Genomic DNA, 15,472 nt, shown 5'->3' on the forward strand with positions numbered 1-15,472 from the left:
ATTTGTCGATCCTCTAAACGGTGTAAACTTATGTTTTGGTTTTCATGTAATTTTACCTAGACATATTGCAATTAACAATGAAACAACAAAATTAGTTGCAATTTTCATGAGATTGGCACAACCAAACTTCGCTCTTTTTAATACACACACAGAACTGAGAGTAACCTGCTCATTTCATTTCATCAAAACAGAAGAGGTGGGATTCTTTACATTCCAAACACCCGGGTGTATACATCGCCCGAAGTGGGCATTTGGAACATATAGTCACCATAACCAGGCAACAAACTTTCAAACCCAAATCCTCTTTCTACCTCACTTCTAGGAGCATGTTGCTGACCCTCCTGCTGTAACTGTAATTGTAACTGCAACTGCAACTGGTTATGCTGATGATACCCGTTTCCAAACTTTGGCTGTTGGGTGAATAAAGATGGGTCATAGCTCTGGTGGTGCAGATCCATTAGCCCAGAAGTGAGACCACTACCAAAATCATCATGAGAAGGAAATTGCTGTTGGGGAGTGTGGTGTTGCTGCTGCTGTTGCATTGAAGCTTGAGAAAATTGAGGCTCATGATGTATAGCCGTGGCAGCTGCAGATTGTTGTTGCATGAAAGACCAGTGTTTTGTGTCCTCATCAAATGAGCTAGAGCATCGAGATGAAAAGGATGAGGTCCACGAGTTGGTCAGCCCATTTGTTGACGATTTGCCTCCACCAACCGTTGTAGCAGGATCAACAAGATCATCGCTGCTATTGCTTAGATTCCCAAGTGATGGCGAACGATAATGATATCCAGTCCTGACATATCTTCCTGAAGAAACACGAAAGAACAAGAATAGTCTCAATTAGGGTCATCTATGTCTGAAAACATCCAATATCCAAAAACTTTTCACATGATATATTCTTTTTTTTATCAAATAACAATATATATATATATATATATATATATATAGCTATGACACAATCCCAACACAACAAATTTGATGAATGATATAATGAACATCACAATGCAACATTTACTTTTTTCATAAATATCATGGCCTAATGTAAAGGGATTGTCTTTCTCGAGCTTCATGCAACCTTAGCAACAATATTTTATGTTCAGTTGTGCCAAGAAAGCCTTAAAAAGAACACTAAATAATATGGAAGACACTCAAAGAAACACTTGGTAGTTTATTGTTTTATGTTTCTCGATCAGAAATGAGGTACCCACCCTTCCAACAACCATGAAAGTTGTGTAAGCCTTCTACATGTTTCATGAAACTTCTACAACATATAAGAGAGACCTAATATAACATTCAGAACAATACATTACTCGTAAGAGTATTCAGTTAATGATGCTTTCTTGGTGAACCTCTAGACCTTGCATCAGCATTACATTGTGCCTATGTGGTCAACCTGGAGTCGAACAACTCGGACCATAAAAGTACGGTGCCGGGCGAGCAGGTTTTGACTTTTTGCGAGTCAAGGGCCTGTGTTTTGTGCCTTTCTAGGTTTTGTGACTTTGTTAGAACTTCTTTAACTTATCAAGCTTCGTAGTTTTTAGTGTTTGAAATTGAACTTTTTACCTAACTCTTCTGAAGTCTTAAGTTTTGTGGGATTTGCACTTCCCACATTTTAAGAAAATACTAAAAGTAATAAATACGATGTGTATATATAGCCCACACACAACTATGGTAATTGATTCTATTTATAAAAGCCAAAACCCATCTTTTTAATCAAAGAAACTGACTAAAACTGAACCACTCAAGTATTCAAAGCATCGGTTTCAGTAAGATTTAGGATGGTTTGCTGGTTTTTCGTGTTAGCCCCTGTGTAGAAGATATCTCATATATTTGGCAAATAGTCTAATACTTCCATTAAACTATGTGTCCAGTGAAAACATTGCATTGCTTTTGAAAAGGATGGGGGTTAGCAACATTTCACTCGGCATCTAGTTTGATGCAAGTGTTTTACCATTAATCATGTATGCACATCAATAATGACAAATAAACACCAAAAACGACCAACAAATTCTTTCTGGTGATGACAGTTGGTAAATATGTAACTATAGCTTGAAAACACCAAAAAGGAGATGTCGGATGGGGCATCCCAAAATCGAAGTTCTGTAATATTTTGTAGACAAAAGGAGCATACATAACATATACAAGTAAATATACAGACAGAGAGATGGGGTTCAAAGAGATTGCTTACCAGAGCTGGCAGCAATAGCCTGTTCAGTTCTCAAGCAAGCGGCAGAAAACCCAGGAGGGGGTTTGCTGGGCATGGAAAATCCTGGTGGCATTGAGTTCGGAGCCCTAGATGCTATTGTTTGAAACAATATAATAAATAAGGAGATTTATTAAGATAATAAATAGAAAGCACCAAAACCCATATTTAAACTAAATTGGTAGAACCCCAGACATAGATGATGCTCAAGGTAATCAAGTGAGGTGTAGAAGTACAAAAACTTGTATACATGACATGGAGTAATTCAAATGCAGTTATGAAGATAAACGATTCATGGAGTAGCGATAACTGAAAAATCAAATGTCATAGAAACAGCAATTTGTTAACCAAGCTATTGATGGTATGTGAGCATGGACAAGATGGTCAGTTCTAGCAAACTATCACACACAAGAAATAAAAGAAGAATGTATCAGAATAAACACAAATAATCTAGTAAGAAAACAGAAACAAAAATCCTGAAAACTATACACTTGAGTAAAGCTTCTAGAGCAAAATGTGTGTATGCATATGCGAGAGCTATACATACCATGATGTTGGGACTTGTACAAATGGTCCTTGTTCTCGCAAGAATCCTGAAGAACAGGAAAATTCAGCTCTTGACCAATGTTGCTAGAAGGAGAGCCCAAGTCATTTTGTTGACCAGAAAATCCATGTTTGTTAGCAAATGAGAATCTCGATTGATCATTATTTTGAAAATTTCGCAAAGAACCATGCCGCCCATCTCTTGCTTCAAACAGTCCAGCTACTGTTTGTGGGAAAGCTGAATTATCAGATCCATCTAAATCCATGGCCAAAATGTCAGATATTATACTGCTTTCCACAGCAGCAGAATTTTCATCATTATTCACCAGGGTCTCATGATCAAGCCGTCTCAAGTGCTCTACGATTTCTTCATTAGAAAACGAATTAGAGCACCTGTATATCCTATCAGATTTAGCTGAACTTTGGAACTTCTTCTCATTGTACCCATCATTTAATAATACTGAACTTATATACGGGGACGGTATACGATCTTCTTGATCTGCATAGCTATGTACAGGTTCTGCACTAATCTGATTATGATAGTCAGTATGCCACCAAGAATTATCACTACAGTTCTTAGTTGTCTCGGCAGGATAAGAAGGAAGGAGAGAAACTTTATGACTTGATCTAAAGGAATTCTTTGATCTTTGGTCATCAAAAGTTAGTGAATCTTCTGTTGTAGTATTAAATGGAGAATGCAGTACTTGTCTTCCGGAATCCATTGGCAGACCAAATTGTTCTTTTGTGATGCATGTTTCATCAAGACTTGAATTAGATCGTTCTACCGAAAGCAGTTTTGAAGCTTCCCTGAAAGGCTCGCCATATAATTTGCTCCTTGATGCTGCATTATCAAATTGGCTGGGAGCTGGTGATTTCAATAGCATCGAATCTGAGCATTCGGTCTCGACACGGTCACTATCAGAGAATAAGTTCAATATCCGCTCTTCTTCATCTGAATTCACATCTTTATTGGAACCTGAATTACATGACCGCCCAACAATATCTACAAACGTTGCCATTTGTTTGCACGATCTGATAGACCCATCCTTCTCCTTAGAACAAGACAAGTGATCACCTGAAGCTACCGGTGCATAAGCTACATCCTGAACAAAAAGATCATGAATAATTATGACAGAAAATCCCAAGCAATATGTTATGTATGGCATTATAAATGGTAGAAGAAACATGACTATTAACAATTAGAAGAAAGTTGGCCCATATATGTATAAGAGCATAACTGATTTCTGAGGTCCTAATCATCAACTCATTTTTCAGACTGCTGCAAATGGTAAAAGATAAATAAGACAAGAGGTAACTGTAAATCTCTTACTTTCAGGCCATTGTTACACAGAGGCTCCTCAGCAGTAGCACTGTGGTTATTTAATTGCTCAACTACAGGTGGTGGCAACATGCTTCCAGAGCGTCTATGCAAATATTGGGTCGCACCAACTATTTCTTGAACCCTATTCCTGAATAGAAGATTTTGAGGCAAAAGGAACATCATTCAAGTCAGCCCAAGACATGTTACTTGAAACTTTTTTGAACCAGCAATAAAAAACAACAAAAAATATGAGCAAAAGCAGGAAAGAATAACTAAAAATTCACAAGGACCGCATGAGAAACTTAACTAGCAGATCTTATAAAGAATCTCTTTCCTGTTAAGAGTTAAAACTAGCTAAATGTTGCCAGTCTTCCATACAATGGCACATCAATATAACAATTTTAAATTTGCAGTCACACTATCTCAGAAAATTTAACAGATACGACATAACAAATATAAACTATAACGAGAGAAAATGAAAAGGAAATCGAATTTCTGCATGTAATACCTAGTATGAACTGCAGCTACTTCATCTTTGCCAAAACTATCTTCTTCAGCACCAACAGTATGCAAATATAAACATGCAGGATTGTTGCAAGGCTGGCCATCAAAAGGAAATCTCATGTTAACTTCTATTTATATTCTGAACCGAAAATTCCCAAAGGAAATCAAACTAAAATAATAAGTTGATGCATTCATCATCTCATATATACCATATTCCTCAACCATGCATGGCAATACTTTGCAGTCCCAAATGATGCTCTGCAAAAATTGAATTTGAAATGGTAGTCAAGACTATAAATGTCTGATAACAATTGCACATAAATACAAGTGAAAAGGGGATAGAAGGTGCTGTGGTTACCTTAACAGCCTGCCATCCAAGACATAACCATGCACAGATTGAATGCACCTCACTGCTTCCTCCTCTTTGGAGTAAGTAATATATCTGAGAACAAAGAAGGGGGGAAATCTCAATCAAGTGGTTAGCCATCTTCAAACGACCATACAGATAATATGCATACTGGAGAGAAGAAAGGGCTCATACAATTCCAACCTAACAGTGTGCTTATTAACATATGGTTGGTGAACCTTTAAACAAGACAACAATATCCTTAACCAAACAACATAATCTGTACACTAGTGGCAACCTACATTAGGGACCACATCATTATGTTGTAGTAGAACTACTTTATAAGCCAAAACAAGTATGATAAACAGCAAAAGGGGAAACACAAAAGCAAATCAAAATTTAACATAGAGTCATAGCAGTGAGTCATGGTCCAAAGCATGGACCATCTATGTTTTCAAGGGGTAGGCACAAAGGCATTACCTCAGGAAGACAATGGGATAAAGAGGCTGAGAACATATAAACTCATCTAAGAAATCAGACTTTCTGCCTTTACCCAATAAGAGGTAGAGATGTATACAAAACCATTGTGATGCTGTCTGCACCTACAGACAAATATGATGCATTTGGCAGGCTAAGGTATATTTGTGATCATTAGACCACAAATTTGAAAAAGGAAAATAGCTCTTCGCAAACACGCAAGAAAAAGCAGCATACAACTTCATACCCCAGTTCTCCCAAAACAAGGAGCCTCGGGTATCAGGATCAACCTTTTCTCATTTCCATTATTGATATGGAAGCGTCCAAACAATGGGAATGGAAGTTGAAATGGAAGCCTTCATTTGTTTAGCCAATATTCCTTCATTTCTCATTTTCATTTAGTGGACCCCATCATCTATCCTTGTATCATGTAGATAGATCACATAAAATGATTACAGGAAATGAAACATGTTAAACAAAGCACCTCGACAATTCTTAGGAAAACAGATTTTGGGAATTACTCACAGGTCACAGCAACATACCCTTGTTATGCGAAATACCTAGTAGGTGACTAAATGGTAGGATAGATAAAGAAACAAAAGAAGTACAAAATAGGCAATAAGGTTATAATTAAATAAGCAAGTAAGAAGCCTGCTGATTTGATGTGACTGAAAGGACACCAATATAAACTGCATATGACAAGAAAATATAAGACTCCTATATTATCTTTAAAAGCAGGACAAAGCTGCCAGCACTCTTTCTTATCCGCAACTAAACTCGTCCATCAATGAGGTAGATGTTTAGCCCTAGAAGCAGTATAAGAGCAACTTAAATATGAAAATTTAAGACCGTAAAACGTACACACTGCATGTATCATTGATAAACTGCTGAACGGCACCACCCGCCGTTCGAGAAAGGGAAACCTTTGTAACTTTTCCATATTGGCCAAAATAATCTTTTCGCTGCAATAGCTGCACCAGAAGAAGTAACTTATTAACAATGATACATAAAATCTAGAAGGGAAATAAGAACTTCCATAGTTATGAAAACAGAACATCCACGCTCAAAATGGAACAGCACATAAACATAATAAGAAACAAATTAAGAGGTGCATACTTCTTCATCCGCAAGATCAAGAGGCAGTCCAATGATATATGCCATTCTTCGCTGAATTACTCGAACATTGCTAAGGTCCTTCCTTCCTTCATTTGGTTTTGGCTTTGCCTTTGGAAGTTTTTGTTTTCGACTTGCACAATTGGCAGCCACCCTATGTGCAAGAAGCATGCATTATAAATCTCCACATCAAATGTAATGTAACGATATATACAGATACCGGACCATAATGTGACCTTTGAAAATTTGCTTCCAACCCTACAATCCTATCCTTATCGTAAGGTGTCCGACATGCAGGACAACGCCCTTCTGTTGCATCCTTCTCAGCCATGTCCATTATGTGATGCCAACACCAAACACACACCTGCATTGGTAGTGTAACAGGGAATGCAAGATCAAAAGAACCACCTACTACAATTTTGATACTCATGTGCTACTAAACCACAGAAGTACTATAAAACCATACGTGGTATAAAATATCTAGCAGATCTAAAATAACCTCAGAAGGATTCATTAAATCAAACAATTAGGGAAATATTTACAAGAGAAAGTTTAATGCAAGTTTCAAAAAATTAGGCCAGACCAACCATTCAAACACCACCACCATCAGGTCAATACTATAAGACCTCTCTAAAAATAATGATATAGGATCCAGTTCAGGAATGGACATGCGTCGGGCATTACTGCTAATGGCTTCTACAAATATAAAATTCAAAAGGGATCTATCTGCAGAGCCAAATTACCAAGTTACCATAACTGGGAATTAATAGCCTGAAATTATGCAGCATTAATGCCATATTGGCATCATTACTCGAAGAAATACTATTTTCCATCTTCTCTATCTACGTAACCAGACTAAAAACAATGACGATTTTTCCAGCTTCAGGTATCTACAATCAGCCTACCTAAGATGCTAAAGTTTATTGCCTTCACATAATTTGATTGCGAATGAAGGCGTTCTCATTGCAAAAGTGTTTGCTTTAACCCACTAGACAATGCTTGCCAAATTCTCATGGTAACGCAATGCCCTAGCAAACTCAAACACTTCAAGTTGGATCCAATGCTATTGATTCATTTCTTATTGTATATAGTATGAGAGTAAGTCTTCAAATATAAATACCAGACCATTCATACAATGCTGCATCTTAAGAGAAACTAGAGGAAATTTTGACAGGACTATTACCATTAAAAATTTAAACGAAAGATAGAACCTAAATGTTCCCAAACCTGTTATATAAAGGATGAAAGATATAATACAAGTATCTACAAACTCTGAGGTCCCGTGGCCCTCAACAATCATAGATGGACATCAACTAAATGTGCCAAGCAATGGATATCAAGGAAAAACATTACTACAACAAATACCATAATTTGATGGATGATGGTATCAGCAATAGACTGCGTCTCCTTCTAACTAACATTCCACATTAAGTATTCTAACAAAATAGCATAACCTGTATAAAAAAAACTGCACAATTGGAAGGAAAAAAAAAACAAGCCAGGACCAAATAAACCAACTTAGGAGCAAATAAATGCTCCATAACTGCAAATCCAAACCTCGTAACCGCATTTGCAGGGATTTAATTGTTGATCAGTCCAATCCATCTCTTCTGCACACAGAGGACACCTTTTCTCTTCTTCATTGTTCATGATTCCTCCTCTGAAACACGCATCAATACACAAAAAAAAAATCAACATTATTCTCCTTCTCACAAACCACGTGCACATACATTCGCCAAGAAACCCTAATTTCCATAAATATGAGTATACGCAATAAACCCTCTCAATACACACCAAATCCACAAAATTGCAAATGCATTTCACCTAACTAACACCGTCTCACACTGTAAACCCCTAAATACACCAAAAACATACAAAATCCCGCCATTTGAACATCGTACAAACGCTATACACTGAAACATACATAAATGTCGATGAAATGTTTCACATTAAAATGCAAAATACTTAGGGTTTAGAAATTGAAACAGCTTAACAAGAAGTGATCGATAGACTTACAGTGATTGATTCAACGAAGGATCTCGAAAAGTAAGAAATAGATTTGCCAAGGGGAACCAGAGAGAGAAGCAAAGACCCAACTCAAGAGTACGGCATAAAGAAATGAAAGCCACAGGATTGAGATGGTTTTTTTATGAAGATTGGGGTTTTATTTATTTATTTAAATATTTGAGTCTACTTTTATCTTAATTTTTTATACTGTACTTCTGTCCTTTTGTGAGTCTTTAGAGATTTGATTTGGTGGATGATGGACCACCTAAGTCTTACCATGAGGGCGAAGGTACATTTTTTTTGTCTTCAACCACATTCCATAGTTGGTGTCATGCCAACTTCGGACAAGAAAGGTACAAAATAATCGGGTTTGAAGGAACCAAGGGATTGTTTTAGGGGTCGTTTATTAAATACTTACGTAGTAAGTGTTTAACGCATAAATTGTCTTATTGAATGAGCATGAGAATGACCAATAATCTTACCGGGTAAGAGCGCTGAGAAAAATGTAGAGTCTTACCCGGTAAGTGAGGATGGAGACTCTTACTCAGGTAAACGATTGCCTAATAAATTATTGCATTTGATATGTTTTAATGTACTAAAACTTTACGCATCAAAATAAATTATAGTGTTGACTTCTATTGGTAAGCGCTTACCAGGTAAGCATTTGGGTAAACGGCCTCTTAGTTTGTTTTAGGGGTGTTTGGGATTGCTTATTTGAAACAACTTGTTATTTTCTACAAAAGTCTTTATTAACTTATTATAAGGTAGAATGATTTAACTTATTCAAAAACTTCTTATTACCCGTTTGACACTGGTATAAGATGTTTATCCAAACACTCAAAAGTGTTTATTACCGGTGTCACACGAAAATAAGTCAATAAGTTGATTTTATAAGCAATTCCAAACACCCCTTAATATATTATTAATGATTTTTATTCTTAACTTTATCCTCGTTATTCCTTATTAAACGTCCTTTGAGTTTTTGTAGTATTTGAATTTGGGACGTCTTAAAAGATATCCTTTTTATGGCATCGATTTTCATGGGCCGACAACCTTGATGTAGTATTTATTGTAATTATTGCATCTGATGTAATAGAATCTTAAAGCCTAGTAGTAGACTACACGTTTTTCATATTAAGTCCATATAACGGTCTATTAATTGATTACAGTGTTTAATATGTAAGCTTTTAGAAATGGTTAACTTTGGATCGGGTTACAAACCAATAAGGTGTCGTTTACCAAACGCTTACTCGGTAAGTGCTTACCAATTCACTTTACTTTACCGGATGAATATGACAAGGACTAAAAATCTTACTCGGTAAGAGCGAAGGCAAGAATCGAGAGTCTTACCCGGTAAGTGAGGACGATGACTCTTACCATGGTTAGCGCTTATCGGGATAAATTGTTGCATACAATGCGTTTTAGTGAATAAAATCTAACCCAGTAAGTAAGCGATAGTGTTGAATTTTACCGGTAAATGCTTACTGGGTAAGTATTTAGGTAAATGACCCCTAAGTCAAATAAAAGTATGTGTCTATCCTTAAAATCAATTCGTGAATCGATCCAACCCACATAGAGTTTCAACGAGATGCGGTTTATGACCAGGTTTTTGTTAAAAGCATAGTCATGGCAGGAAAAAACTGTGGGCCATATCGATTTAAAATAATTGGCTTCACTTTTTTGTTATTTTACATTGTTAACGGTGGTGGCGAGGGGCATGAGGGTCATGGAGGCCAGGGTACCCAATGTTTTTTTTGCTACTAAGATTACATTTGACAAACTAATTGATAAGTTGTTAGCTGATAAACAAACTAATTACATCTGAATAAATAGTTAAAAATGTAAAATGATAAAAAAAATGACGTACTTAAAAATTAGTAAATTTAACATTTCATAATATATTTAAAATAAATAACTAATGATATAATGTTTTTAATTAATAGAATTTTGATTTGATTTGCTATATATATTATAATATTATAAATTTGGATTTTATAACAAAATACAAATTTTTAGACACTATATACATTAAATCATGATTTTAATTAACCATTACCTAAGAGGCCCTTTACCTAATTACTTACCCAGTAAGCGTTTACCCGTGAAATTCGACATTATCGCTTACTTACCGGATAAGATTTTAGTCCATGAAAACAGCATCGATGCAACAATTTACCCAGTAAAACCATGGTAAGAGTTGGCACTCTCACTTATTGGATAAGACTTTTGGTTCTTGTTTTGCTCTTATCGAGTAAGATTCTTAGTTCTTATCATATTTATCTGGTAAGGTAACGTCACTTCATAAGTGTTTACCCGAGTAAGCGTTCGATAGACGGCCCCTAACATATCTTAAACAATTATTAATTTCTCACAAAAATAATAAATGAATTATATTATTTTATTAAAATACTTATCAAAGTTTTATTATTTATGGAAGAAAAATAAATATGTTAACTTTTATATAATTTATCAAAATATTTCTAAAAATGTTATATTTTTTTTTTGATAACCAAGTATTTGAATAATAATTAATATAAAAGTAAAAATTGAAAAGATTAATAATAATTTTAAATTGATAAGAGCGACCGATTTAAAGTTTTTAATAATACGATAAATAGAGGGTAAAATCCTTTTCTATTAATCAATCTATAGTTACTTCAAATATCAAATCTAAAATCAACATCAATATAAGATATACCAAGCCTTATATAAATAATAAGTGGTGGCGGGGTCCAAAGGGCAAAGCCCCTGGCTATAGTCGAGTTGCCAGGTCAGTTTGAATTTTTTTTATTCGGGTAATATTGCTTTGTGAAAATGCTTCAAAAAACTTGAATTTGAAATTTTAAACCCGGTTTTGACTATGTTTTGAAAACCCGGTTTTTTAACTACCGTATGACATTTTTCGACCGTTTGAGGGAAAAACTACGATTTGGTCATTTGATTTTTGGTACACAGATTTCATAACACGAAAAACTCTTTGTTCGGGAAATCCACTGAATTTTATCCGATTGAAATTCCTATTGTACCATCGAAATACTTCAATCTGAAAGTGATACACGACTTTCAGTGGAATCCAAGCAATCGAAAACCAATATTTTTCTAACAATAGATGAATCCATCAAAACATAATTTGATAAAAATGAACAAATTGGTGTCTGGAAGTGTGTATAAAATCGAAACGTAACCAGATCAACTAGTGAACCAAATATCACAAATGGTCATCCAAGAAAAAACTATTGATAACAAATGTTGGAGAACCGTTTTAAATCAACTATAAACTGCAATCTTAGCTAATACTGAGGTATTCATGGAAGTTAAAATAACTACGTTTTAAAGTAAATAAGTAGGCTTCTTTTGTGTTGGTTTTAAAAGCAAATGACACATGTCCTTACTCAACCATTGGTTATGTATTTAGTAAAATATTGTGATCAATAAATTATAATAGTTTGTTGAAATTTTAATCACTTGCAAATAAATAAAAACTAATACGTGAAAAGGACTTTTTCGTCCTTAGTTGGAGAATGTGGGTTAGATTATGAGCGGCTCCTTTTGGTAATTTTGCGTTGCTATGACACAAACTTAGCTTACAGGAATATTAATAAACTTTAATTTCACCGTTACATCAAAAGACGTTACTATACGAATGCACATCACCTACCTGATGCTTTTTGTGAACATGCTTAAATTTCAAAACACATCGATAGGTACATCATAACATAAAATGGTAATTGACACTATCAAAGTCCCTACTGACATAAATCCTGAATGCAAAATTATAAACTGAGTATTATTTCAGCAGTGGTATTATTTATGTTATTGTTTCCACATTTAAATATAACATCTCTAATAGTGATTTCAATTTACATTTTAATTGTGTTCAAGGCGTTTTATCTGCTTCAATGTTTTAGGATTAGAATTGCATTAACCATTGTAGGCGTAGTGAGAATCATAATAAGTATGGGAAGAAATAATATAAATTGGATTTTGTAGAATATGAATATATAAACTTAGGGACAATTTACTAAACACTTATCCAGCAAGCGTTTACCGACAACGCTATTACTCATTTACTGGGTAAGATTTTAGTCCACCAAAACGACATCGTATGCAACAATTTATCCGGTAAATACTAACCATGGTAAGAGTCGCCACATGCACTTACCGGATAAGACTCTCGGTCCTTGTCTTCGCTCTTACCGGGTAAGATTCTTGGTCATTTCCATATTCATCCGGTAAGACAATGTGACTTGGTAAGCACTTACCCAGATAAACGTTTAGTAAACGGTTCCTTAGTAAAATCTTACCTTGTATATTCGGTGAATGGATGAATGTTATTGAACACTTGATGGTAGACAATATTTTTTATGGGTGTACGGTGTTCCAAATCTTCATCAACATTTATTATGGTTAATCCTTCATGCAATGTCAAAATTAAAATTACGAAGGTCATAAATTTCAATGCATTTAAATAAGAATTAGAAAAAGATAAATATAAAAACACTAATTATCATTATAATTGTTATTGTAGGTGTGTGTATATGTGTGTGTGTGTGCGCGCGTTACAGTAACAATGTTGAATCACAAAATAGATAAAAATTCAAAATTTTTATAAATTTCAAAGCATTTAAATAAGAAAGTAATTTATTATAAGGAAAAAATAAATAAATGAATAAAGTAATTAGTTATATATATATATATATATGTGTGTGTGTGTGTGTGTGTTTTTAAAATGTTAAAAAACACTAAAGTTTTTAATACCTTCTAAATTCCAAAACGTTGGGATTCGATCGATGAATGTATSGACACATTGAATTTTTAATCATGTCTTCTCTGGATTTGAAAGTACTGACCGATTAATAAATTCAATTTTCCTTCAAAGTCTAGCACATTTACATATAAACTATTTGAACTACATGTAATTGAGAGGTGGGTAAATGTAGTATTTATTTTTTGTTTGAGTTTATGACGTCTCTCAAAACGTGCAAGACGTGAAAGGGGTACACGAATTTCACCAACCTCTTTGAAGTTTTCCATTCAACATCTTTTTCCTCTATTTTGCAGACAAATAATACACACATAATTACCATATATTTTATATGAGAGTCCAAGTTTAGCATGACAATAGATTTGGTTAAAAAAAAGAGAATAATAAGTAGTTATTTTCGACGAAAAAGAAAACCATGTAATTAAATTAGACATAGAAATGGGGCGGGCCCCACGATCCCCATCCCTGTCCCCTATTCCTCATCTCTATCTTCATCTCCGTTGGATAATATGATCACATCCTCATCCTCATCCTCATACCCAATGGGGGAACAAGGATTTTTTTTCCCGTTTATGTAAGCATTTATAAATCAAATATACGAGAGACCACACACTTTTAAATCTCACATATTTCAGATATATCTAAAATCAAAATGAATTTAATTTAAATACAAAAAAATCACAATATCATATAATAATTAATAGCCTGAAATCAAAAGAAATTCAGTTTCATCAAAAAAAACTTAACAGTCACATGTACGAAACATATTGTGTAATACAAAATCATCGAGTAAATATCCAAGACATATCGAGTAATTGTATTTTGACTTGACATCCAAAATATTACATACTAACACAAAAAATTAACAATTTTAGATTCTAAACCTAGTAAGGAAATAAAAAATTATGAAATACCGATTTAGTTGAAATAAATAATATATGTATAATATTTATTAATTAATGTGTATATATAACAAGTACGGGGCGGGGCGAGGAGTGCGATACCCATCCCCGGTTTGAAACAAACAAGGATCCCCGTCTCTGGTTTAGTGGGGAATCGACATCCTCGATCAGAGCGGGTGGACCGGGTTTTTCAGCGCGTCCGGGCTCGTTCCATGCCTAAATTAGATAACTTAAACGATTGACTGTTTAATAATTTATGTAAGATGGATTATTTTGTGTAACATTTTTTTAAAAATTAGATGGTTTAGTTAACTATACCTATAAATTTATAACCATATATATACGTACATACATACATATATATATATATATATATATATATATATATATATATAAAAGGAGAAACCAAACATAATGAGGTGGCACCTTCTAATGCTTAGAACTTCTCATTTCTTCTAAGCGCTTACAGGTCAAATTTGACACTATCATTTACGTATCAGGTAAGATTTTAGTCCACCAAAACGATATTGTATGCAACAATTGACTTGGTAAGCTCTTACCGTGGTAAGAGTCTTCGTCCTCACTTACTGGGTAAGAATTTTGGTCCTTGTCTCGCTCTTACCGGGTAAGATTCTTGGTCCTTATCATATTCATTCGGTAATCTAATATGACTTGGTATTCACTTACCCGAGTAAGTGTTTAGTAAACGGCCCCTAAGAAAGAAAAATAGAGGTTCATTCAAAAATAATCGACCACCCCTGCTCACAACCCTAAAAGATGTAAGTATATTAACACCTTGATAAAATGCCCAGTGTCAAAAGTGAAGAAACATAAACCTATCAGTATATATATATGCATGAACATGTGTTTCATTATGCATCTTTATCATGGTGTTCGAGGCGCGCAACTTGTAAGAATCCTCGAGTGCAAGCAGATGGTAGAGCGCAAACACGAGGTTCAGATCAAACAGAAAAACAAAGTTTGAACATCTTTTCCAACAGATAACACAAAAAACCTTTGATCCACCACCAAATCAATTGAAAATGCTCATCCTACAACTCCAAATAGTAAAGCAAGTAGGACAACAAAACGGAATTTTTGGAGTCAAATCACAACCAGATTACAGGGCAATAGAGTTCTGATTCGTTGGCAGGGAAAATCGGGCTTTATTTGGATATCGAATATCTTTATTTGCTTAGCCCCAAAGTTCGTCTTTCCTGTTTTGTAGATGCGTGTGCGTGTGTGTGTGTGTATATATATAAAACGAAAATGAGTAAATGACAAAAGTTCCC

General features: G+C 34.7%; 1 protein-coding gene across 2 annotated transcripts; it reads right to left on the reverse strand.

The window, feature by feature from the left end:
- Positions 1 to 155: 155 nt before the first annotated feature.
- LOC112525527 lies at positions 156 to 8,601 on the reverse strand. 2 transcript variants are annotated; one of them, XM_025135690.1, is made up of 12 exons: positions 8,523 to 8,601; positions 8,064 to 8,166; positions 6,743 to 6,870; positions 6,510 to 6,660; positions 6,255 to 6,364; positions 4,929 to 5,012; positions 4,780 to 4,828; positions 4,575 to 4,666; positions 4,076 to 4,208; positions 2,750 to 3,848; positions 2,188 to 2,298; positions 156 to 805 (listed from the first exon to the last, which is right to left on the reverse strand). In XM_025135690.1, the coding sequence occupies exons 2-12, from the start codon at positions 8,154 to 8,156 to the stop codon at positions 207 to 209; spliced, it is 2,649 nt and encodes an 882-aa protein (XP_024991458.1). In that variant the 5' UTR covers positions 8,157 to 8,166; positions 8,523 to 8,601; the 3' UTR covers positions 156 to 206. The 2 variants fall into 2 exon arrangements, with proteins under 2 accessions (XP_024991458.1, XP_024991457.1); XM_025135689.1 differs by having other exon boundaries at positions 4,076 to 4,214.
- Positions 8,602 to 15,472: the final 6,871 nt, after the last annotated feature.

The sequence above is a fragment of the Cynara cardunculus genome, assembly GCF_001531365.2.
Source record: "Cynara cardunculus var. scolymus isolate 2C chromosome LG 13, CcrdV1, whole genome shotgun sequence".
In the NCBI taxonomy this organism is placed as follows: Eukaryota; Viridiplantae; Streptophyta; class Magnoliopsida; order Asterales; family Asteraceae; genus Cynara; species Cynara cardunculus.

Excerpts from the sequence above, each read along its gene's own strand:
- LOC112525527 (XM_025135689.1), bottom strand. The coding sequence starts at position 8,156 with ATGAACAATGAAGAAGAGAAAAGGTGTCCTCTGTGTGCAGAAGAGATG. Across the intron at positions 4,667-4,779 it reads ATGCATGGTTGAGGAATATG|CCTTGCAACAATCCTGCATG; the intron begins GTATATATGAGA and ends TTTGATGGCCAG. Across the intron at positions 3,849-4,075 it reads TGTGTAACAATGGCCTGAAA|GATGTAGCTTATGCACCGGT; the intron begins GTAAGAGATTTA and ends CTTTTTGTTCAG.